The following is a 26,254-nucleotide window of genomic DNA, read 5'->3' as shown; positions in this document are numbered from 1 at the left end:
CAATATTACAATCTGAAATTAAGTCATTTACTAATACAGCTTTCGATGACAGGGATCTGATATTTAGGAGTCCGCATTTAATTATCTTGTCTTGTTTTGAAATTGCAGAGTTGCTGTTAATTTTTATTAGATTTTCATGCACAACTCCTCTTCTGTGGACTTTTGATTTGATTCATTTAATTAATTTAGGTGGTCGGGGGGCAGACACAGTCTCAATGAAGTTTTGGGTGTGCAACTGATCTAATGGAAGCTCAGAGAAGCGTGTAAGACTGCAGCTCTGCCTCCTGGTCTCAACTCTGGGTTGTCAGGCCGGTTGTTGGCTAATGAAATGGGTTAAATTTCTAGAGATGAGAGCCGCTCCGTCCAAAGTGGGATGGATGCCGTCTCTCCTAATCAGACCAGGTTTTCCCCAGAAAGTCCGCCAATTATCAACAAAGCCCACATCGTTTGCTGGACACCACCTCGACAGCCAGCGGTTGAATGATGACATGCGGCTAAACATGTCATCACTGGTTAGGTTTGGCAGGGGCCCAGAGAAAACTACGGAGTCCACAGTCACCATTAGTTCCTTAAAGGTTAATGACTGGTTGAACCACTATGTGTTTGGCTGTATGGGCATAGCTTGAAGCCTTGCAAGACAGATTACAAGATCAAATGATTGCGTGATCTTGTGAATGCAGCTACCTAGCAAGTTAAGGATATTGGGGACAATCAAAAAATTTGCCACCAAATCTAAGAATCAACACTTATGGCTGTTGTCAATATATTGTCTCTCACAGGATCCAGCCGCACAGAGAAGACTGTCCTGTGCCCACCAGTGTGTCCATTAAGAGTGACTGCTCTATGGGTCAACCTCTTTACTTCAGTGATAAGGAGATCTCTGCCAAGCAAAGGTAAGAATATAAAACCAATGAGCTTGTTACTCTCTTCAACCCTCTTGAGGTAACATGTATACAGTAAATTAAGTCCTTAATTAGTTTCTCCTTTTCACCACATCTCATCCAAGAGTTTGAGCAGCATTTACAGGAGAGTTAAATTTGTGTTTCTAAAAGGGTTCATCTTGATGGGAGAGGACATCGTTAACAAGTTATGTGTCTGTGTTATATATTTTAAAACCCAACAGAGTTCATCAAGAGAATTCCAATCTTCTCAGTGGCCAGTCAGCCCAGCAGCATCACACAGATCTGGACTCCATATTTATGGTGTGTAAATGTATAAACAAAGCTACTTTAACCTCCACAAACTGGTCCTGCTGTCACAGTCTCCATGTTGCACTCTTAAGACCAGCAGCCTTTCAGTCTATAATAGATGATCAGATTTTTATAGTCTGCCCTATTGTTCTGTTCCAGCTTCTTGAGGAAAACATTGTCAGTTTTGTCAAAAACGAACTGAAGACGTTTCTGAGAGTTCTGAGTCCAGATTATCCAGAATGCTCAGAGATTCAGATGGAAGATAAGCAAGTTTTGAATGATAAGGATGAGGAGCACAGGAGGAGCAGCAGAGAGGCACTACTGAAGATCACGCTGTACTTCCTGAGGAGGATGAACCAGGAGGAGATGGCTGACTGTCTGCAAAGCAGTAAGATGATTTTAACAGTTTTAACATGATGGAGAGATGAAATGGAGGAAACATGGGGGAAGGTTACAATTCCAAAAATTGTTGTAAATATTCTGCACATGTGAATCTGATGTATGTATTGTTTCAGCAACTACTGAGCTCCTGTGTTGAGCTGATAAAACTTAAAGGTATAGTTGGTAATCTTGTACAGAAACACTTTTTGTTATACTGGGTGAAATGGTCCTTCCATCCTGAGAGTAGTCCATACATAATGTGTTCAGAAAAAGGAACAAAATAAATCAGACCTCTGTGGCAGCTGCAGGCCTGCAAAAACTCTGACCAATCCCTGCCATTCGGTCCGAATGGAAAGAACCAATCAGATGCCTTCATGTCTCATCCTGCCCACACCCCCCTCTGTCCCCCCCTCCTCCCTGCGCGCACTCATCATGTGTCACCGTTGCCGGATATATTCAGCACACTGCATATGAGCTGTGTCCAAATTCAGGGGCTGCATCCTTCGAAGGACCCGGCCTTTGCGGCCTCTGAAGGCGGGTCCTTTGGAGAGACCTTCGAAGGCCGCGTCAACCATTGTTAAATGGGACGGTCTAGCCTTTGGAGTATTTCCTGGTTGCGTCACCACCATTGCGATGCTGCCGCCCAGGCCCGCGAAAGAGAGTTGACTGAATGGGTTTTATGGTTTTCTGAACGTCTACCATTTTCAAAGTGAAGGCTTATAAGGCTTTACTTCCAACGGCATAATGCTAATTTATGCCGTATGCTAATGCATTACCAGCGTCACGTATTTTAACTGAAAGTCTGCTGAAGTTTAACATATCTGGCGTTGGATGTTCAAATGAGTAAAAACCGAGCATAAACCCAATACTTACATTTAACTGTCAAGTCTGCTCCACTTGATGTCGCCATTTTTCTTGCTTTCCCTCTTCTTTTTCGGGACTGAGGAGTGGCGCGCAAAGGATCTTGGGATATGGGAGGCCGCGAAGGATAGTAGCGGTGCGTCCTCCGAAAAGAGGGAAGAGGAGCTTAGAGGAGGTGCCACTTTCAGATCTTGCTAGCTCTTCAACATTACCAACTATACCTTTAATGGAAAGAAAAATAAATAATAAATAAATAAATTGATTGATTGATCGGATTTTCTAAAGATCCCATTTATGAATGTTTTGCTTTTTTCATCAGATGATAAGCTGTACCGTGGTAAACTGAAGTCCAACCTGAAGAAGAAGTTCCAGTGTGTGTTTGAGGGGATCGCTAAAGCAGTAAACCCAACCCTTCTGAATCAGATCTACACAGAGCTCTACATCACAGAGGGAGGGACTGCAGAGGTCAATGATGAACATGAGGTCAGACAGATTGAAACAGCATCCAGGAAACCAGACAGACCAGAAACAACAATCAGACAAGAAGACATCTTTAAAGCCTCACCTGGAAGAGATGAACCAATCAGAACAGTGATGACAAAGGGAGTGGCTGGCATCGGGAAAACAGTCTTAACACAGAAGTTCACTCTGGACTGGGCTGAAAACAAAGCCAACCAGGACATACAGTTCACATTTCCATTCACTTTCAGAGAGCTGAATGTGCTGAAAGAGAAAAAGTTCAGCTTGGTGGAGCTTGTTCATCACTTCTTCACTGAAACCAAAGAAGCAGGAATCTGCAGGTTTGAAAACTTCCAGGTTGTGTTCATCTTTGACGGTCTGGATGAGTGTCGACTTCCTCTGGACTTCCACAACACTGAGATCCTGAATGATGTTACAGAGTCCACCTCAGTGGATGTGCTGCTGACAAACCTCATCAGGGGGAAACTGCTTCCCTCTGCTCGCCTCTGGATAACCACACGACCTGCAGCTGCCAATCAGATCCCTAGTGAGTGTGTTGACATGGTGACAGAGGTCAGAGGGTTCACTGACCCACAGAAGGAGGAGTACTTCAGGAAGAGATTCAGAGATGAGGAGCAGGCCAGCAGAATCATCTCCCACATCAAGACATCACGAAGCCTTCACATCATGTGCCACATCCCAGTCTTCTGCTGGATCACTGCAACAGTTCTGGAGGATGTGTTGAAGACCAGAGAGGGAGGAGAGCTGCCCAAGACCCTGACTGAGATGTACATCCACTTCCTGGTGGTTCAGTCCAAAGTGAAGAATGTCAAGTATGATGGAAAATCTGAGAGAGATCCACACTGGACTCCAGAGAGCAGGGAGATGATTGAGTCTCTGGGAAAACTGGCTTTTGAGCAGCTGCAGAAAGGAAACCTGATCTTCTATGAACCAGACCTGACAGAGTGTGGCATCGATATCAGAGCAGCCTCAGTGTACTCAGGAGTGTTCACAGAGATCTTTAAAGAGGAGAGTGGACTGTACCAGGACAAGGTGTACTGCTTCGTCCATCTGAGTGTTCAGGAGTTTCTGGCTGCTCTTCATGTCCATCTGACATTCATCAACTCTGGAGTCAATCTGCTGGCAGAAGCAATATCCAATTGTCAGCAATCTCAAGTAGCGAGAGACAAATCGAAGCTTGCACATCTCTACCAGAGTGCTGTGGACAAGGCCTTACAGAGTCCAAACGGACACTTGGACTTGTTCCTCCGCTTCCTCCTAGGTCTTTCACTGCAGACCAATCAGAATCTCCTACAAGGTCTGCTGACACAGACAGGAAGTAGCTCAGAAACTAATAAGGAAACAGTCCAGTACATCAAGAAGAAGATCAGTGAGAATCAGTCTCCAGAGAGAAGCATCAATCTGTTCCACTGTCTGAATGAACTGAATGATGGTTCTCTAGTGGAGGAGATCAAACAGTACCTGAGATCAGGAAGTCTCTCCACAGATAAACTGTCTCCTGCTCAGTTGTCAGCTCTGGGCTTCATCTTACTGTCGTCAGAAAAAGATCTGGACGTGTTTGACCTGAAGAAATACTCTGCTTCAGAGGAGGCTCTTCTGAGGCTGCTGCCAGTGGTCAAAGCCTCCAACAAAGCTCTGTAAGTGGATGAACAGTGATTCAGCAGGTAGTACTGGTATTCTCCTGATTGCAATCAGTGATTCAGCCCTTTGCTTCCCCAGTCCACCAAATTAATTGACTCTTGATTTGGCATTGGTGAATGACGAATAAATTGTAAACATAATAACATTGGGCTAAACATATATATACATGTAGCCCATCACCATTCTCCAAGATCAAATAGTTTCACATCATATCCTGGAGAAATGGAAATTATTGTAATCATCTTGTGTTTTTTGTTGATTCTTCTTCAGGCTTAGTGGCTGTAATCTGTCAAAAAGAAGCTGTGAAGCTCTGTCCTCCATTCTCAGCTCCCAATTCTCTAATCTGATTGAGCTGGACCTGAGTAACAACGACCTGCAGGATTCAGGAGTGAAGCTACTCTCTGCAGGACTGGAGAGTCCACACTGTAACCTGGAGACTCTCAGGTCAGATTTCAGCCATTTGTTTGAATTAAATGTGTTTGGACATTTTGGCAAACGTGAATGTAAGACACCTAAAACCAACATGATTTTTCTGTGTGCATGATTCAAACAAGTTTAGAAGAAACACATGAAATGGCATTATATCAAAATGTATGTATACATATAAAGTATGTACAGTAACCTCTGTGATAGTTTATCCTTTGTGTGGCAACAGCCATGGTTTTTCCATGTATTTTTTATGCTAGTTTACAGTAAGTGCTGAATGCTATAAATCAGGGTAACAATGGGTATCCAGACCTATATCGACACTTTGCCAAGAAATTACTTTTATATCACACTCATTTGTTTTCTTCATTACATTATAGTAGCAAAGATTAAAGGATAACTACCGTTTTTTTACAACCTGGACCTTATTTCTAGCATAAAATATGATCTTTTACTCACCCAGATAACTTTGGTGTCATTTGAAGTCGTTCAGATGAAATTAGATCCAGTGGAGCGCCGCGTATATCCATATAATGCCAGTGACGGGACACCGACACACAGCCTCTATGAGCATTATCTGCCACAAAACTAGTTCATTTCACCAATATTTTGTTACGATACGCTCGTGCTATTCCCCTCTGAGTCCTGGCTCGTCTGTTATCAACATCCGGGATCAAACTAGCTGCAGCAGCTACAGGTAAACAAGCCGGCTGTCGCGGGTGCGTGCGCAGCTCAGAGATGACATCTTCCAGGTCAGAGGTAGTAGATCAACCTACAGACCCCGGATGTTGACAACAGACAAGCCCGGACTCAGAGGGGAATAGCACGAGCGTATCATAACAAAATATTGGTGAAATAAACTAGTTTCGTGGCAGATAATGCTCATAGAGGCTGCGCTTCATTGCGCCGTCACTCGCATTATATGGATATACGCGGCGCTCCACTGGATCTAATTTCGTCGGAACAACGCCAAATGATACCAAAGTTATCTGGGTCAGTAAAGCATCGTATTTTATGCTAGAAATAAGGTCCAGGTTGTAAAAAACGGTAGTTATCCTTTAAAGCTGCCTGTCAACATTTCGATTCAATAAAGCAGTACAGTTACACCATTCAAATTTCAGAGAGAGAGAGGTCAGAATGGTGCATGACCTTGACACCACTCAGAATGGTATTCTGACTTTATTATCAATAAGTCAAAACACCGGTAGAATGGATTTCTTTCTAATTGTGAGGGTAGTGGACAAACACAGTTGGAAGAGAAACGCTTGCCCCTACTTCTCTACCTCAATACTTGAGTAAGGCCCCAACTGCTTCAGTAAAGCTGCACAGTGGCAGGAGAGTTGTTGTGCTGGTAAGTTACTGTGTGTTTTGTGCAAGTTTGGTTAGGATGTACATGTGACAGAAACTGCCTTCTAGGCCTGAACATTTAATAGCACTACAAGAGTGTCTCTGGGCTCGTTAGGCAGAGTGGACAGTGATCAGCAGGGCATGCTGCTGCTGTGCTGCCATGTCAGAGCAGAGGCATTACTAGGGCATTACCTGGGCAACTATGGCTCACGATCTGCTGTATCAGTGCTGCCACTGGCTGATTGTTTTACAAACCAACCGCAATAAAAACACAAGCACAGCCCATTATAACCAGATTGAGAAAATGATGCTGGCAGAGTGGAATGTGTCTTCACAGGCTGTCAGGCTGTCTGATCACAGAGGAAGGCTGTACTTCTCTGGCCTCAGCTTTGAGCGCCAATCCCTCCAATCTGAGAGAGCTGGACCTGAGCTACAATCGTCCAGGAGACTCAGGAGTGAAGCTGCTGTCGGCTGGACTCGAGGATCCAAACTGGAGTCTGGACTGTCTGAGGTATGGACGGAGAATAAGAGCTCACACCTTGTTCTTGTGGTTGACTAAAAATCCACTTAACAGCAGTTGAACAGCAGTAAGAACTCATATTAGCTGGAAAATCATCCATTGTTAAAGTTATTAAATATTTGTTTTTCCTTATAAAAAGAGAATATTGTGGAATGACGTTGTTTCTGCCTCCAGGGTGGATAATTGCAGTAGAAAGACGCTGGCACCTGGTTTGAGAAAGTGTAAGTGTGAATTCAACTTATTTCATTAGAAAAGAATACCACATACTACATTTTGGTGTAATACAAATTTGATGGCTGTCACACTTTATTTAATAAAAACCAAGCTATATCAGATTTTATTTATATAGCATAAAATCACAAACACGAGTTGCTTCAGGGTGCTTTACAATCTATACAGTGTTTGACATCCTCTGTCCTTAGAGATTCAATTTGGGAAAGCAAATTCCCCCCGAAAATAATTTAACAGGGAAAATGGAAGAAGTCTCAGGAAGAGATCCTTCTCCCAGGATGGACAGACATTCTGCATGGACAGAGATGCTGTATGTACAGATCAGAGCAACAAAATTACCTCTTTAACAGATGACAATGACAACATTTCTGATCCATGTAGATTGTAAAAAAATTGTGAAGAATGTGGATCCTGGAGGACACTGAACAACTTCAGCTGTTGCTAAGTGGGACCTGGGCCATATGACCTCCTCTTGTCCATGGTCACCTGAAAGAGGACAGGCAACAGAAACTAGATTACGAAAAACTGGGACCCAGCTGGCACTTGGCTGGCAGCTGAAAGGCAGTCAGATGGGAGGGGAAAATCAGGGCAGCTGTAACTGTATTCAACAGACACAGACATCAAAACTGTCGTGAAACACTAGTATGATGTCCACATGACTGTCTACAGGTTGTTTCCAGCTGTGGTCGAGAATGTTGCGAGTGTTGCTGTAAAAAAAGACTTGACTCCGAATCTGTAGATGACGCCGCTGCAGCCTCGCTTGACACGAGCGTGAGAAGCATAACTCACGCTGCCAGTGTGTCTGCCCTAACCTGTTAACATCTACGCCGAAATGTTAGGCCATGCACACGCCTGCAGATGCATCCAGTGTGGCCAGCCTGTTATAGAAAATAGAAACAACTAGAATGGCACTCGGTAGAGCATATACCTCTGCCAGGGCCCAACAGTCCCCTTTATCCACATTGAATTGTACTCACACATACACTACTACTCAAAAGTTTGGGGTCACTGAAAAAAAAAGGTTTTCCATGAAAGCTGACTATTTAATCATATCAGTTGCCAAAGGAATACAAAATATAGTCAAGACATTGACAAGATTAGAAATAATGATTTTGTTCTTCAAACTTTAAATTAAGAACTCATTATAAAAATAAAATTTTCTCACTTGTTATACTACTACACTTGAGGGGCGCTTACAGAAATGAGGCTAGAGGGGTAACTACAGTGTTAGTTAGAAGTGTAGGGCCAGTGACCAGGCTGCCAATAGGTAGGACAGAGAGAAAGCAAAGCCAGAGATGCTAAATTTTACCTATAATGTCACTTTATCACTTAAGTAAAGGGGTCTCAAATTCAAATTAGCTTTGGGCCACAGCTGGTATTTGTCATTTTGCACTACAGCGTTCAAGTATGATCAGAAAGCACAATATTACTGAAAATGTTGTTTTTATTTCCATTATTAACATAATAATACAAGAATGCAAACAGCAGTTTGGATACATTTTTATATGATTAGTTTGTAACAGTTAGTGGAGTTCTTTTCCCTGCTCTTGAATAATTTATTGAAACTTTGCACTGAACTAACAAATGAAATACATTTGTACCTTGTACTACATCCGTATGCACATAAGTTTTTAACAGTGCAAGTCTTTTTTCCATATAAATAGCTAATTCAAACCTTGCACTGGGCTTGCTGCAGTAGTCTGTCCGCTAACAATGATTACATTACTTGCCAAACGCCCCCACTATTGTTTTGCTTTTTAAAAAATCAATAGTCTGATGATGGACGCTCTGATTGCAAACTGCCGGAGGCTTCTACTCCGTGCAGCAGTGGGGCCAGCAGCAGAGTCACAGCACAGAGCAGTGGGAGTCAGGAGAGTGACAAGTAACAAGACGATAGCGGAGGATTCACTGACAAAGGGAAGTTTGAGACCCCTAAGTAAGTGCTGTTTTAGCGGAATGACAGACCCTGGAAGCAGACTGAAAATGTTCAAAATGATTATTATTACGTGGGTCAAAACATAAGTCTTTCCAATAATTTTGAAAAGAATGGTAGGTTGTTCTTGCTCTGTAGTAAGTAATGAAGACATCTGTGGTTATATGATAAACTTCATCTGTGTTGTGTCTTTTTGTCTCCATCAGATGTCTGTGAACTCACAGTGGACACAAACACAGTGAACAGAAAACTCAAACTGTCTGACAACAACAAGAAGGTGACACATGTGACAGAGGAGCAGCCATATCCTGATCATCCAGAGAGGTTTGAGTACTGCTGGCAGCTGCTGTGTAGAACTGGTCTGACTGGTCGCTGTTACTGGGAGGTTGAGTGGAGAGGAGAGGTTGTCATTGCAGTGACATACAGAGGAATCAGTCGAAGGGGAAAGGATGGTGATTGCAGGCTTGGATGGAATAATCAGTCCTGGAGTCTGTGCTGCTCGAACAAACGTTACGCTGTCTGTCACAATAACAGAGGAACAGTCCTCCCTCTCTCCTCCTCCTCCTCCTCCGGTAGAGTAGCAGTGTATGTGGACTGTCCTGCTGGCACTCTGTCCTTCTACAGAGTCTCCTCTGACAAACTGATCCACCTCCACACCTTCAACACCACATTCACTGAACCTCTTTATCCCGGGTTTGGGTTTGGGTTTGGGTTAAATTTTGGATTTAAGACCACGTCTTCAGTGTATCTGTGTGGGCTGTAGGAAGGAATCTCTTGGATGAAGAAGGATAGCTGACTAAAAACAGTGGCTGAACTTCAGAACTTACTTATTTTACATACAAAAAGTTATTTTCTGAGAGCTGAACTTGTGTAAAAGTGTATTGTAGAAAGAAGTTGGAGGTTTCACGTCCAGCGGTCAGTTTTCAGGATGTGCATGTGTCTCGGCCGCAGAGGACAGTTTGTGGCTCCAATATTTTAACAGGTCAGGGGTCTTTTCGCTGGAGGAGAAATTCACTTGCAAATGTCTGTGTTAATTGCAGTGTTGTAAAATACCAAAAATTTCAATTTGAGTACAAGTAAAACATTAAAATATGAATTTGGTAAAAGTGAAAGTCACCCATACACATAAGTAAAGGTCTTTCAGTATCTGATGTAATTTGTTATCAAAAGTAATTTTCTGGCAATACTGTAGATGTTCTTATGTCAACAAAATAAACTGACAAATTGTTAAGAAAGGAAATATTTTGACACCTAATTCCCTTCTAAACAGGAAAATCCAACCGTCCACCGTCTGAATTTAAGTTTCTTTCTGTGACTGAACTAAGATGAGTTTAATCACCTTGTTAACTCATCGTAAAACACACTTCATTCAAACTGGACACAAACTGAATCAGAGTCACCAGAACAGTGTTGGTTTGTCTCCACAGTCACGTCTGGTTCGGTCCAGATAAATCCTCAGTTCACAGAGTAACGTGAAGATATTCTGTCTCTACACGCTGATGATGTGTGACTATCTATCTGTCCTCTCCTGTCCTTGCCTGCCGTGTCTTCTCATCCCCGGAGTCATAGTCCTGGTCAGAACCGCTGTAAATCACCTCTGTACTGTGTCCCCTGTCTTCACACTGACCTCCTTCTCTCTCAGAGTTCAGTCCCAGTCTGCTGTCCAGCCTGGTTGAGCTGAGCCCCGAAGAGTGTGGTGGTAACCCTTACTTGCGAGCCGAAGTAGTGGTGGGGGCAGGCTCCCGGCAGCTGATAGGGCCACTGAGCTAACTTGCTAATGGCAGTAAGTCACGACTGCCAAAGATAGCTACAGCAAAGAGTACAGAGAGCAGTAGTTAGCAGTTATTTGCATCTCCCTTTGATTCTGACCATTTCTAACAAATTCCACCTTTAAGGACAGAAGACGCACGGTGACTGTAATGACAGAGAAAATTAGAATAAGGTACAAATGCATATTTGTTCTTGAACACAAAAACCACAGCAGGGTTGGAGCGTGTGTTCTCATCTGTTTGTATTTCTGCTTTCTTTATATTTTATGGCCCTCTGTGCCAGTTTGTTTCAGCATGAGATTGTCTATATTACATTCATGTTGCTTTTTTTAGAAATTGAATTTGTTCTGAACCTTTTTGTGTTGTACTTTGCTCAATCATAGTCTGTTTTCTGAACCAATAACAATCAAATCACCACATGTAAATCCTGTACTTTATTTAGTCTTGTGTTTTCCCTTATTTTATATTGTATAAAAGTTGTACTACATGAAAAATAAAGTGGTGTTGGAGGAAGAAGCTTCCTGAAGCACGATACTGATATCTGCTGGTCAACATTAAGTCTTACAACTAGTGGAGACATCAAACATTGAGGCAAATATAAAAGACCTCATCAATGTTGCAATTTGATACACAGTTCAATAAATGTAATGAGACTAAAACAGACTTGATGCATTTGTGTCCAAAAATATGTGGTGAGTATAGTTCGGTTTTTAACAAGCCAGCAGTTATCCTTTAAGTGCTCTGTTGTGATGAGACAGGCAGGCTTATTACTGTTGTCAAAGTTATAAGCAGCTGCTTTCCATTAATTACATATATACTGTATATGTGGATGATTGTCAGTGAAGATATTTGTGTTTCACTTTGACTTGTCTATAAGGAAGATCGAGACATAAATGACTCAATATTATATAATAAGTTAATAAGCCATTTAATGAACCAAAATTGTTATAATTTAGTTATTTTATTTACCTTAATTCACCTATATATTTAGTGTCCCAATTAATTTTTTTGCTTATTTATTAAATTTTTTATTTAACAATGTATTTATTCATGTATATTTTGTGGGACGAGGCCATGTACAGCTGATCTATTCACTTATTAAAGGTCTTGAATTAAAGGTCCTATTTGTAAGAAAAGTTATAATATAAACAACATACTGACACTGGGTGGGACAGTTTCTTTTTTACAAACAGGACCTTTAAATAAATACATCTCAAAATGTCTTAAAAGGGAAATTAAATGGGAAAGTACATACATGAGGGAATTTATTAATAGGTAAATAAATATTGCAGTAATTATAAACAGTAATATCAGTTTGTCACATTTTATCAATGTATTAATGCCGACTTTTATTTATTTATTGAATGATTTATTTGTATTCTATTTTATTTTGGCAGTTGCAGCCCCACATTTAGATTCCTGTTGTTGGTCAGAAATAACTGACAGCAGCTGGTCTGCATTTCTTTAGATGGTCAGTTAGCACCATCTAGTGGACAAACGTCATGTTATTTTCTCTGATACTGGCTGAGTTACTGTTTCGGATAAAATGTCATTTTAATCATAAAAATATATCTACTGATACAAACACCATCAAAGCATCAACATTAATTAGATGATCTATTCAGGCAGGTCAGGGAGACGAACGCGGAAATAAAAACTCTTCTGATTGGCTGGGTTTGTGCCACTGGTTGGACTGGTTCTGACGTCACTCTGATGTTTTTTAGACTTGGACTCTGAAGTTATGAGGATGTGACGGCGTCCTCAGATCAGATGCACACAGACACCAGAACTGACGAGGAGGAAATGAGCAGCTTCTTCTCTCCCAGTGTTTCCTCCACATGAAGCTGGAAAGTGTCTGTAAGTTGACCAGAGGTGAGTTCAGCAGGTGAGAATCCTACCAGACAAATCTGGACATAATTGATCATCACCATCACTTTGATCACATTGTGCTGTATCACTGTTTCACTGCACAGCAGAAATGTTTCTGCATGTCGATGGGTAATTTGATTCCTTGTGCATTCATTTCTGTTTGAGTTAGAGGACATTTATTCGACAGTGATCTGCATGTGTTCTTGTTCGTGCTTAAAGCAGCTGCAGCAAAGAAACATTCAGAGAATGTTAGAACTGGTTGGACAGAGTCTGTCAGCTCGGCTGCTAGTGCGCCAAGTATTTTGTTTGTGACATGTTAGTGAGGATGAACACTCACATGTCCTGTGATGTAAATCTGTGTTGTAGTGACTGATCATACTGTTGTGTGTGTGAAGGTGTGGGCTCTGCTATGAATCAGTGTGAGGGCACAGAGGAGGGAGTCCCTCCCTCTAAAGCCACTCTGTGTGGACAACATGAAGCTCAGAGGTGAGACCACCATCTCTAACTGTCCACCACTCAAATCACTCCACCATCATGATTCACACTCAAAGCTCTGTGTGTGTTGTGTTGAAGGCAGGAGAAGCAGAGACCAGACTCTGCTGGACCTGGACCTGGATCTGCATCTGGATCTGGACTGAGCTGTGTGTCTGTCAAGAGTGACCAGTCTAAGGAGAATCCTCTTCTTTTTAAAAGACGACTTTCTTCTGAAACACAGTGAGTCAACAAACAGCTACAAAAGAACACAACTGGTCATTTTTCAAAAAAAGGACCATGAACATATTCAAGTGCAAAAAAATAAATAAAAAAATCTCCTTCTCACCCTTGTGGGGTGGTGTCTGTGTCATCCTCAAGCTCGGGTCCTCTACCAGAGGCCTGGGAGTTTGAGGGTTCTGCGCAGTATCTTGGCTGTTCCTAGGACTGCGCTCTTCTGGACTGAGGCTTCAGATGTTGTTCCTGGGATCTGTTGGAGCCACTCTCCCAGTTTGGGGGTTACTGCCCCGAGTGCCCCCACTACCACGGGGACCACGCTAGCCTTGACCTTCCACATCTGTTCCAGCTGCTCTTTCAACCCTTGGTACTTCTCAAGTTTCTCATGTTCCTTCTTCCTGATGTTGGCGTCAGCTGGGATCGCCACATCAATCACCACCACCCTCTTCTGCTCTTTGTCCACCACCACTATGTCCGGTTGGAGCTGTTTGTCAGTCTGGAGGCTGAAGTCCAACAGAACCTTGGTCCTGTTGTTCTCAGCCACCTTCTGTGGTATGGCCCATTGGGATTTGGGTACTTCTATTCCATACTGGTTGCAGATGTTCCTGTGTCTATCCCAGCCACTTGGCTGTTCCTCCCTATGTACGCTGATCCAGCTAGCATCTTACACCCTGCTACTATGTGCTGGACTGTCTCAGGGGCTTCTTTGCACAGTCTGCATCTTGGGTCTGATCTACTCTGGTAGATCCTGGCCTCTATGGCTCTTGTGCTTATGGCCTGTTCTTGTGCTGCCATGATTAGTGCCTCTGTGCTGTCTGTCAGTCCAGCATTTTCCAGCCACTGGTAGGATTTCTTGATATCAGCCACTTCCTCTATCTGACGGTGGTACATGCCATGTAGGGGCTTGTCCCTCCAGGTTGTCTGCTCCTCCTCCTCTGCACTCTCATCAGGGTTCTGCTGCCTGAGGCATTCACTTAGCAGTTCATCCTTCGGGGCCATTTTTTCGATGTATTCTCGAATTTTCGATGTTTCATCCTGGACCGTGGCCTTGACGCTCACTAGACCTCGGCCTCCCTCTTTCCGCTTAGTGTATAGCCTCAGGGTGCTGGACTTGGGGTGGAACCCTCCGTGCATGGTGAGGAGCTTTCTAGTCTTGATATCTGTGGCTTCTATCTCCTCCTTTGGCCAGCTTATGATACCAGCGAGGTATCTGATGACTGGTAGTGCGTACATGTTGATGGCTCGGACCTTGTTCTTACCATTCAGCTGACTTTTCAGGACCTGCCTTACTCTCTGGAGGTATTTTGCTTTGGTTGACTTCCTTGTGGCCTCTTCATGGTTTCCATTAGCCTGTGGGATGCCAAGGTACTTGTAGCTGTCTTGGATATCACCTATGTTGCCCTCTGGTAGGTCAATCCCTTCAGTCCTGATCATCTTGCCTCTCTTTGAGACCATCCGGCCACACTTGTCCAATCCGAATGACATCCCTATGTCATCACTGTAGATCCTGGTGGTGTGGATCAGTGAGTCTATTTCTCGCTCGCTCCTGGCATACAGCTTGATGTCATCCATGTAGAGCAGGTGGCTGATTGTTGCCCCACTACGGAATCGGTACCCGTAGCCAGTCTTCGTGATGATCTTACTGAGGGGGTTCAGGCCTATGCAGAACAGCAGTGGTGATAGCGCATCTCCCTGGTATATGCCGCACTTGATGTTGACTTGGGTAATCGGCTTTGAATTGGCCTCTAGGGTTGTCTTCCATATTTCCATCGAGTTCTGGATGAAGGCCCTTAGGCCCTTGTTGATCTTATACAGTTCCAGACATTCCAGTATCCATGTGTGCGGCATTGAGTCGTAGGCTTTCTTGTAGTCAATCCAGGCAGTGCACAGGTTGGTCTGTCTCTTCTTACAGTCTCGGGCGACTGTTCTATCAACCAGTAGCTGGTGCCTGGCTCCTCTGGTGTTACTGCCAATTCCTTTCTGTGCCTCGCTCATGTATTGAGCCACATGCTTACTCATTTTTGCCACAATGATGCCTGACAGGGCCTTCCATGTTGTACAGAGACAGGTAATTGGCCGGTAGTGGGATGGGATGGGTCCCTTCTGGGGGTCCTTCAGGATTAGGACTGTCCTGCTCTGGGTTAGCCACTCTGGGTGGGTCCCATCCCTCAGCAGCTGGTTCATCTGTGCTGCTAGGCGTTCATGGAGTGCAGTTAGCTTCTTCAGCCAGTACGTATGGATCATATCGGGGCCTGGTGCTGTCCAGCTCTTCATGTTTGACACTCTTTCTTGGATGTCTGCCATTGAGATGGTTACTGGTTCTTGTTCTGGGAGGTTGCTGTGGTCAGCTCTTAGGTCTACTAGCCATTGGGCATCGGTGTTGTGTGATGCCTCTCTTTCCCATATGTCTTTCCAGTATTTTTATATATATATATATATATATATATATATATATATATATATATACATATATATATATATATATATATACATATATATATATATATATATATATATATATATATATAATGTATTTAAACTAAAATCCATTAAAAAGAGATGTGTCCTAATCATCCAGCATTGTAATCAAATTTGGCATCAAGTTGGAGTCAATGGGTCACATGACCTGGAAGCTCTCAAAAAACAATTTTCTAATCCTAATTTTCACTAAAAGGGGCAAACCAGCATGAAGGTGGTGAACGAACATTGACTTTGTTTCAACTAAACACTCATTTATTGATGGTCTCTGAATGAAACTGACTTCACTGTGGTGGTATCACTCTGCACACAGGGAGAGGCTTTCATTCATCTTCTCAACCTCCAGTTGGCAACTAATCGGTACTAACCAGTCAGAACTCTTTTTATGTTGTGTTGAAGCGAAGCCTTTCCTGTATCCAGCTGTGTGTCACTGAAGAGTGATCGCTCCATGGTCCACCGTGAGGTATTCGAAACTGGACACCACCCTGTGAATCAAATGTGAGTACGTGAATCAGGTCATTTTTTATACACTTGTTTTTGTCAGAGCTATGACTCCGGCCTGCAGCTAACGTTCCCACAACACTGCCAATCTTACCTACAAGTTCTAATAATGTTTAAAGAGAACATTTTAATCTAATGTTTAAAGAACATTTAAAAGATGTTTGTCATTTCAAATAATATTCCTATGCGGTTAAATGTTGACGAAGACGTAATGTTTGGGCTGCAGCATTCAGAGGACGTTAAGAGGTTGCTGTCAGTGCCACAGATCATGTTACATGATAACAAATGAGGCAAACATAAATCCATAAATCCCAAAATTGTTTTATGGACGTTCTTGAGGCCGTAAATTACAGAATGTTTCTTTATCAAACGTTCCTGTCGTGTGATATGTTAAAAAACTTAAAACATTCTCAATGTAACATTTAGAAAATGATTTCAGAATTTTTTAAATAAAACATTCCTGCATCTTTCTGAGGACGTTACTGAGGTGAGAGATTATAGGATTTATGATAGGACATTCGCACGGGGCACCTGGTGGTGATCAGTGCCCAACTTACTGAGGCTCATGTTACCCCGAGATTCCAATGTGTCCGCTGCGTTACGGCTCCGGTATGGTTTTGCTCCATTGTCCATCGTTCGGCAACCCCCACCAGCGTGTTTTGAGTCCGCCATGGCGCAGCTCCGCCGAACAGCTGGAGTTAATTCCTGCGGTAATTACATAATCATGCACGACTGCAGTTACAGTATATGTATGTATCTGTATATATCAACACAGCAATACCAATTGTTCTCCAGAGCTTGTATTTGTCTCTGTTGTATTTGTTTTTGTGCTGGCATCAACACGGAGTGTTTTATTTTGAAAATCAACCGGATGTCATGTTGTTGTTTCGTGTCTGACTTCCTGTCTGCTCTGTGCTGCGGCATCCGCCAGAATAGAAGTCCAGCCACGCAGCGCAGCGGACCTGGTGGAAGTTAACACATAGACTAGAGTGCAACCGATCAGCTCTGCTGCTGTGGCAGAGCCGTAACGCAGCCGACACGTATCCGGTGGAACAAAAAACTCAAAAAAGAGACAAATACAAGCTCTTCTTCTAATCCTTCGGTCGCAAACACTTCGTGTTGTTGTGTTTATAACACATACCTATAACTGCGGTCGCGGGTGATTATGTAATTATCACGGGAACTCTCATAACCCCAGCTGTCCAGGTGCTGTGCCTGGCGGACTCAAAACGCAGCTGGTGGGGGATGCCAGACGATGGACAACGGAGCAAAACCGTACCAGATCCGTAACGCAGTGGTAGGGATGGTAATCTTTGGGTCAGTCTTCAGAAGCGGCCCGGTTCCTCTCCTGTCTCTCTCTTTGGCTGTTGGAGTATTATCAAGGCAAAAACAGGAGAAATAATGCATGCAGACAAATAAGTGAGGATGTTGGCCTGCCAGGTGTTTGGCCAATTCTGTGAATTGTTTTGTTAAAAGACGTATGAACACAGCATGCTACCAGTGATAGCTAGCTATTTATGACATTGAAGTTTTCATGTAGAAATCATAGATTGAGCCGTAGTTTGTTTATCAATGTCTGTGTCAAAAAAAGTATAACAGTTCATCTTTTCACAAAAAAAAAAGAAAAAAAAGACATAAGCAGGAGTTTTGCACATGCACACACACCTCGAGACAAAATTAATAAAAGGTTCCAGCATTGATTATGACTGCCTAAGCTACATCTGAAGCCATTGTAAAATTATATATAAACATGCCTAGCAAGGCATCCTAACTGTTCTAAAATCTCTGGAAATTGATAAAGCCTATATTTATCTTTATCCCTAAACATTTTAAGAGGATTTTCAAGAGAACATTCGGAGAACAAAATAAAAACTTGCCTCTGAAAACATTACAAGACCGTTGCATGGGATTATGTTCAGAATGAGTTTAGAACAAAGAAAAAACAAAAAACTACAACAACAAAAAAACTACCTTGGTGGGGTAAACAAAAGTAGGTTTAACATTTCATATGATATTTATTTTCTCACAGGATATCAACATCTGTTCAGGATATGATTCATCATGTATCACAGTACATAATGAAACATGTCTCTGTTTTTGTGTTTTCTCCACAGAGCTCATCAGGATAAATTATTGACCAGTGGTCAGTCTGAGCCGCAGCATCACACAGACCTGGTCCCAATATTTATGGTGTGTATCGATATACAAGCGCAGTTACAACTGCTACTACAGCCACAAATGATTTTTAAAGTACAGCTCAAAGAGAGAATCTCATGAAATAGATACCCAGGCAGCAACCAGAGTTTGGGTGTGGCTAAAGGTAGCATGTGACTCGGGCCTTTTCACATCCGTCTGCTCTGTTAGAGTTCTAGCATTACGATGCTAATACTGACTTCACTTCCTGTATCTGTTTTAAATAAAAACGCTTTCAGTGGACAGAAATCTTTAATTCCTCAACACGGCTTTGATAGTGAAACATCTGAAGACATACCCTTATGGAAGGCCAAAATAATAATAATAAAGGCTCAACATATACTACAACTTTATGTACCACACACTAGAAATAATATTAGAAATAATAAATGAAGTCTGCTAACATCAACAAACAACCATCACAGAAAAGAAATGAGAGGAGGAAGTTTTGTTTTATCATTATGGACTTCAAGAATAAAGTTTTGAGATGATATGCTTTAGTGGCTGGTTGATGACTTGAATTATGTAAGGTTGGTAATAATGCTGAGGCGCATATAGACGGGTTTCTGTGCAACGTCATCGCACATATGCGCGCGAAGCCAGGGGGCAGAAAGCGGAACATGTCTCATTTGTTTACCAGTGGAGTCAGCGGAGAAATAAAATGACATGGAGCTGTTGTGCTGTAAACTGCACGAATCGGCAAAAGGATGGATGGAAACTGTTTAATATCTCGAGAGGATCTCATCCTTTTGCCAAGAGAAGAAGAAGATTGTGGGTCCAGTGCACGTACACCCAGGAATCATAAGGTTTTGCCTTTACTCCCTGTCTCTGGCTGGGCAGGACACCTGCCCTCAAAGTGCAAAACCCTGAACTCGTGTCATAAAATTTTAAGTTTTGCACATGACCACAAAGTACATAATTATACACGTCTAAAGATTTGTATGCACGCAAACTGTCCTTAGTGTACACACTATGCTTCTCAATTAGATAACTGTATATGTCGGGCCATATAATAGCTGGCCATTTGGACATATCTGAAATCCATTCCTCACTCGGAATATTTTATGGGTCTGGTAATTTCTCACCAGTACTGAAGACCACTTTGTTCAGGTAATCGGTGAAGTCTGAGCTGCTGAGGCTGTTGATATAATTGGTCTGAGCCATCTCTGTCAAGACCTAGCTAACGAGCTGTCAGACCTGTAGTGTAAAGTATATGTACCGATATTGGCAGGTTTTTTTCTTTCTAAATGTTGGCAGGCCGTAAAGTGGCCTCGCCGTAAACATTTTTACTTTGACTTTGTTAGTGTTCACTAACATTACCACCCTGCTCCTGATATTGTAGACATCCAAAACAGCCGTCACAACCTGGTAAGTTGAGTGAAATTCATGGACATTTCAGCAAGTGTTTTTCTGATTTGTGATGCAATGAAAGACAAAGCGATCTTTCAATGAAATGACATTTTTTTGCAATTGTGTCAGGGAGAACTTACAAACAATACGGCATCTACATTGATATCAGTTCACTCCGAAGCAGTCTTTTGCCCCCTGGTTGCGCATGCACCTAGTATTGTTTGTACACAAGAAACCCATCTATGGAACAAAACTATATACGTAACATCAATTTTTGAAAAAATCTTAATAGAGGTTTCTTCTAACTCAGATACACATACAGCATAGCTAAAGTACAGCTAGCTGGCTAATTTAGCTTGTCTGCTCCTCCCTTAGTTATTGCGAGTGAAATACTCTCTGGTTCTTCTCACCAGCTAACATGATCTGTGTTACTATAGTCTGACTCACCAGGTGGAGATTCCTGTTCCTCGCAACCTTGATACCGAAAATGGCAAGTAAGTTACAATAACCTGGACGCTAACGGTATGAACGTAAACAAGCTAACAGTTAGGTTACTTTAGCAATTTCAATGCCAGAGCTTGCCTCCCCAAGTGCAAAGCAACTTTCTCCTGACACTTTTTTGCAGGGGCACTGTTACTACATCTTGTGTTGACCCTCACCCAAGAAGACTGTGATTGGTTTGAAGAAATACACAAAAGCCAGAGTGTTTTTTACTCTTTACCAAACTGAGAACTTGTGGTACCAGACCTTTCTCCAGCGCTGACAGAACGCTGTATACGAGATGAACAGTACCATGATGTGTTGATTTTAGCCAACAACAAATGATGTTTTGTTTTAACATAAAGGTGTATGAGTAACTTTCGTTTTATTAGCCAAAAGCACCAAATGGCAGGGGCGCCAACTAACTGTAAACTTAGCTAAGCAAGATTAGCCAGCTAGCTCTAATGTTAGCTGATAAAGTAATTTGCAAACGTCAAGTGAGTTCGAATCATTGCGGCAATAGTCTGGATTGAATACAGGAGCACTGCAAATAGGAACATTATTCTAAATATGGTTGCAATATATTTTCCAGAACTCAGTTTTCGTTTCAGCCTTCAGTCTTGTTAACTTCACCATTTTAGAATGATGCTCGGTCGCAGATATGCATTGCGAGTCCAAGCAACAGGATGCTGGCTGGCATTCGCTTAACGGCCACCAGTGTCATTAATAACCAGGATTTCTAAAACATCCTTCCCCCCTCTTCATTCTTATTTTCCATTCCCTCATTAGCAGAGAGTGCATCACGTGATGATGTAGTTACATGGTTTGGCCACTATGAAAACTGGCTTCAAAGCCTTGTGCTCTTCCTGGGGACTTACAATCACTCCACTGATTAAGGGTAAATACGCTACCTGGGTAATGATGTCAAAACATTTTCTTGAATTTCAGCCAGATTTTTAAGAAATGTCTTACCATTGGATTGGAAACTTGAGGTCAATCCCTGCAGAGTGGAAATCATGTTGAACAAATACAGAAAACTGGAAAGCAGCACCATCTTCATTGTATTGATCCTGACAGCCATTGAGACATGCATCAATGATGCATTAGGTGGAAATGTGCAGCACAGGGATGACTGACTGACACTAGGTTATTTTTATCATGACGGATAAACAGTGGTCCAACTGGAAATCAAGAAACTGAGCAGCCTGTTATGATACCACAACCGATGATAACCTCTGCCCAAGATGGAGCTCTCCTGTCTGTGGCAGGCGTTGTGCTGTTTAAGTTTAAAATGAACTGTACGTTTACATTTAATCTTTTCCAGCTGCTTGAAGGGAACATTGTCCGTTTCGTGAAAAACGAGCTGAAGAGGTTCCAGAAGGTTCTAAGTCCAGATTACCCAGAATGCTTAGAGAGTCGGAGTGAAGATGAAGAACAGGGGATGAGCAGCAGCAGTGAGGCCTTTCTGAAGATCACGCTGGACTTCTTGAGGAGAATGAAACAGGATGAGCTGGCTGAATGTCTGCAGAACAGTAAGAGACTCATGGGAGATTTATGATTATGGAGAGAGGAAATTGGAGAAACATGGGGAGGTTTACAGTTCCAAAATCTTTAGTACATACAGTTCATCAGGAAAGTATTCACAGCGCTTCACTTTTTCCACATTTTGTTATGTTACAGCCTTATTCCAAAATTGGTTAAATTCTACACAATACCCCATAATGACAGTGTGAAAAAAGTTTGCATTTATTAAGAATAAAGAACGAAAATAAAACATTTACATTGTCGGTGCACAGTCATTTTCAGATCTCTCCAGAGATGTTCAATCAGATTCAAGTCTGACTCAAGGACATTCACAGAGTAGTCCCATAGCCACTGCATTCGTCTTTCCCTTGATCCTGACTAGTCTCCCAGTTCCTGCTTCTGAAAAACATCCCCACAGCATGATGCTGCCACCACCATGCTTCACTGTAGGGATGGTATTGGCCAGGTGATGAACGGGGCCTGGTTTCCTGTAGACATGACGCTTGGCATTCAGGCCAAAGAGTTCAATCTTTGATTCATCAGACCAGAGACATTTGTTTCTCCTGGTCTGAGAGTTCAGACTTCAGGTGCCTTTTGACAAACTCCAGACGGGCTGTCATGTGCCTTTTACTGAGGAGTGGCTTCCGTCTGGCCACTCTGCCATACAGGCCTGATTGATGGAGTGCTGCAGAGATGGTTGTCCTTCTGTAAGGTTCTCCTCTCTCCACAGAGAAACGCTGGAGTTCTGTCAGAGTGACCACTGGGTTCTTGGCCACCTCTCTTACTAAGGTCCTTCTCCCCCGATTACTCAGTTTGGCCAGGCGGCCAGCTCTAAGAAGAGTCCTGGTGGCTCCAGCTCTAAGAAGAGTCCTGGTGGCTCCAGCTCTAAGAAGAGTCCAGTTGGCTCCAGCTCTAAGAAGAGTCCAGGTGGCTCCAGCTCTAAGAAGAGTCCTGGTGGCTCCAGCTCTAAGAAGAGCCCTGGTGGTTCCAGCTCTAAGAAGAGTCCTGGTGGCTCCAGCTCTAAGAAGAGTCCGGGTGGTTCCAGCTCTAAGAAGAGTCCTGGTGGTTCCAAACTTCTTCCATGATGATGATGGAGGCCACTGTGCTTATTGGGACCTTCAATGCTGCAGACATTTTTCTGTACCCTTCCCCAGATCTGTGCCTCGATACAAACCTGTCTCAGAGGTCTACAAACAATTCCTTGGACTTCATGGCTTGGTTTGTGCTCTGACGTGCACTGTCAACTGTGGGACCTTATATAGACAGGTGTGTGCCTTTTCAAATCAAGTCCAATCAACTGAATTTACTACAGGTGGACTCCAATCAAGTTGTAGAAACATCTCAAGGATGATCAGTGGAAACAGGAGTGTCATGGCAAAGGCTGTGAATACTTATGTACATGTGATTTTTTCATTTTTTATTTCTAATAAATTTGCAAACTTCGTTCACATTGTCATTATGGGGTATTGTTTGTGGAATTTTGAAGAAAATAATGAATTGAATCCACTTTGGAATAAGACTGTAACATAACAAAATGTGGAAAAAGTGAAGCGCTGTGTATACTCTGGATGCATCGTATGTACTAAAGATTTTGGGACTGTAAACTTCCCCATGTTGCTCTGATTTCCTCTCAAATACAACACATTTAGAACATATCAAAAAAGTCTTCCCCAGATACAGCAATGGTCAAACGTTTGCCTTCATCAGGTAGCATCGCTGTATTGATTTATTTGGTGTGTTTTTTTCAGAGACTCTTGCTCCAGTGTGTCAGCGTAAACTCAAATCTAACCTGAAGAAGAAGTTCCAGTGTGTGTTTGAGGGGATCGCTAAAGCAGGAAACCCAACCCTTCTAAATCAGATCTACACAGAGCTCTACATCACAGAGGGAGGGACTGCAGAGGTCAATGATGAACATGAGGTCAGACAGATTGAAACAGCATCCAGGAAACCAAAGAGACTAGAAACAACAATCAGACAAGAAGACATCTTTAAAGCCTCACCTGGAAGAGATGAACCAGTCAGAGCAGTGATGACAAAGGGAGTGGCTGGCATCGGGAAAACAGTCTTAACACAGAAGTTCACTCTGGACTGGGCTGAAGACAAAGCCAACCAGGACATACAGTTCACATTTCCATTCACTTTCAGAGAGCTGAATTGTCTGAAAGAGAAAAAGTTCAGCTTGGTGGAGCTTGTTCATCACTTCTTCACTGAAACCAAAGAAGCAGGAATCTGCAGGTTTGAAGAGTTCCAGGTTGTGTTCATCTTTGACGGTCTGGATGAATGTCGACTTCCTCTGGACTTCCACAACACTGAGATCCTGACTGATGTTACAGAGTCCACCTCAGTGGATGTGCTGCTGACAAACCTCATCAGGGGGAAACTGCTTCCCTCTGCTCGCCTCTGGATAACCACACGACCTGCAGCAGCCAATCAGATCCCTCCTGGGTTTGTTGACATGGTGACAGAGGTCAGAGGGTTCACTGACCCACAGAAGAAGGAGTACTTCAGGAAGAGATTCAGAGATGAGGAGCAGGCCAGCAGAATCATCTCCCACATCAAGACATCACGAAGCCTCCACATCATGTGCCACATCCCAGTCTTCTGCTGGATCACAGCTACAGTTCTGGAGAATGTGTTGAAGACCAGAGAGGGAGGAGAGCTGCCCAGGACCCTGACTGAGATGTACATCCACTTCCTGGTGGTTCAGTTGAAACTGAAGAACGTCAAGTATGATGGAGGAGCTGAGACAGATCCACACTGGACTCCAGAGAGCAGGAAGATGATTGAGTCTCTGGGAAAACTGGCTTTTGAGCAGCTGCAGAAAGGAAACCTGATCTTCTATGAATCAGACCTGACAGAGTGTGGCATCGATATCAGAGCAGCCTCAGTGTACTCAGGAGTGTTCACACAGATCTTTAAAGAGGAGAGTGGACTGTACCAGGACAAGTTGTTCTGCTTCATCCATCTGAGTGTTCAGGAGTTTCTGGCTGCTCTTCATGTCCATCTGACATTCATCAACTCTGGAGTCAATCTGCTGGCAGAACAACTAACAACCTCTCGGTGGTCTATTTTCATAAGAACCAAATCACAATTAACACACTTTTACCAGAGTGCTGTGGACAAGGCCTTACAGAGTCCAAATGGACACCTGGACTTGTTCCTCCGCTTCCTCCTGGGTCTTTCACAGCAGACCAATCAGAATCTCCTACAAGGTCTGCTGACACAGACTGGAAAGAGCTCAAAGACCAACCAGAAGACAGTCAAGTACATCAAGGCCATAATCAGGGAGAATCCCTCAGAGAGAAGCATCAATCTGTTCCACTGTCTGAATGAACTGAATGATGGTTCTCTAGAGGAGGAGATCCAACAGTACCTGAGATCAGGAAGTCTCTCCACAGATAAACTGTCTCCTGCTCAGTGGTCAGCTCTGGTCTTCATCTTACTATCATCAGAAGAAGATCTGGACGTGTTTGACCTGAAGAAATACTCTGCTTCAGAGGAGGCTCTTCTGAGGCTGCTGCCGGTGGTCAAAGCCTCCAACAAAGCTCTGTAGGTGGACTGTTACTAGAGAAATGACCTACATCAAACACATGCTTTACTTTATTGATTAAAATTTCTTCATTGCTAATTTTCCCCTCAGACTGAATGGCTGTAATCTGTCAGAGAGAAGCTGTGAAGCTCTGTCTTCAGTTCTCAGCTCCCAGTCCTCCAGTCTGAGAGAGCTGGACCTGAGTAACAACGACCTGCAGGATTCAGGAGTGAAGCAGCTGTCATCAGGACTGAAGAGTCCACACTGTAAACTGGAAACTCTCAGGTCAGAGATTAGCTGTCCCTTTAACAGATTTCTATTTGCGATAAAAACTGCTTCAAATTTGTGATAATACCAGGGAAGATATTGCATGTCTTAGGGTTAGGGTTTATACACTTTTAAGATTTTCAATTTTATTTTTAATCTTGTGGAACAGAACTGTCTTGGGGAGGTATTTCATTGAATCCAGTGGCGTTTTTTTTGGTAACTTTATTTTTATTCATTTGACTCTTCTTTGTAAACTGTTTTCAGGCTGTCAGGCTGTCTGGTCACAGAGGAAGGCTGTTCGTCTCTGGCCTCAGCTCTGAGGACCAACCCCTCCCATCTGAGAGAGCTGGACCTGAGCTACAATCATCCAGGAGAATCAGGAGTGAAGCTGCTTTCTGCTGGACTTGAGGATCCAAGCTGGAGACTGGACACACTCAGGTATGGACTGAAAACAAGAGCTCATACGCTGCTTTGGATGTGCAGACAAGTTGAGTAACATTGTTTCCCATTGGATAACAGGACTCTTGTTGGATAGAAAATCAGTCAAAATGCAGGCTGTAAAATATCCATGTTGCC

At 42.9% G+C, this 26,254-nt stretch overlaps 2 protein-coding genes across 2 annotated transcripts in view; both read left to right on the top strand.

Annotated features, from left to right (window-relative positions):
- The window catches only part of LOC311271337 (uncharacterized protein), a gene marked incomplete at its 3' end in the record, with an annotated part of 304,448 nt that overhangs the window by 261,680 nt on the left and 16,514 nt on the right, over nucleotides 1–26,254 (top strand). The window contains exons 15-16 of the mRNA XM_084376952.1: nucleotides 4,824–4,997; nucleotides 25,523–25,696. Of these exons, the coding sequence (XP_084233078.1) occupies nucleotides 4,824–4,997; nucleotides 25,523–25,696 (348 nt within the window). The remainder of the gene's footprint in view (nucleotides 1–4,823; nucleotides 4,998–25,522; nucleotides 25,697–26,254) is intronic.
- LOC311271240 (neoverrucotoxin subunit beta-like) lies at nucleotides 6,012–11,362 on the top strand. Its single transcript, XM_084376843.1, has 3 exons — nucleotides 6,012–6,837; nucleotides 7,021–7,067; nucleotides 9,217–11,362. Exons 1-3 carry the CDS (start codon nucleotides 6,650–6,652, stop codon nucleotides 9,771–9,773), a joined length of 792 nt encoding a protein of 263 aa, XP_084232969.1. The 5' UTR covers nucleotides 6,012–6,649; the 3' UTR covers nucleotides 9,774–11,362.

The sequence above is a fragment of the Pagrus pagrus genome (genome assembly GCF_965226575.1).
Source record: "Pagrus pagrus genome assembly, chromosome: 16".
Classification (NCBI taxonomy): Eukaryota; Metazoa; Chordata; class Actinopteri; order Spariformes; family Sparidae; genus Pagrus; species Pagrus pagrus.
Note: the sequence above shows the minus strand (reverse complement) of the source record. Positions and strands in the feature narration are given on the sequence as shown.

Excerpts from the sequence above, each read along its gene's own strand:
- LOC311271240 (XM_084376843.1), top strand. The coding sequence starts at position 6,650 with ATGTGTCTTCACAGGCTGTCAGGCTGTCTGATCACAGAGGAAGGCTGT. Across the intron at positions 6,838-7,020 it reads TGGAGTCTGGACTGTCTGAG|GGTGGATAATTGCAGTAGAA; the intron begins GTATGGACGGAG and ends TTCTGCCTCCAG. Across the intron at positions 7,068-9,216 it reads GGCACCTGGTTTGAGAAAGT|ATGTCTGTGAACTCACAGTG; the intron begins GTAAGTGTGAAT and ends TGTCTCCATCAG.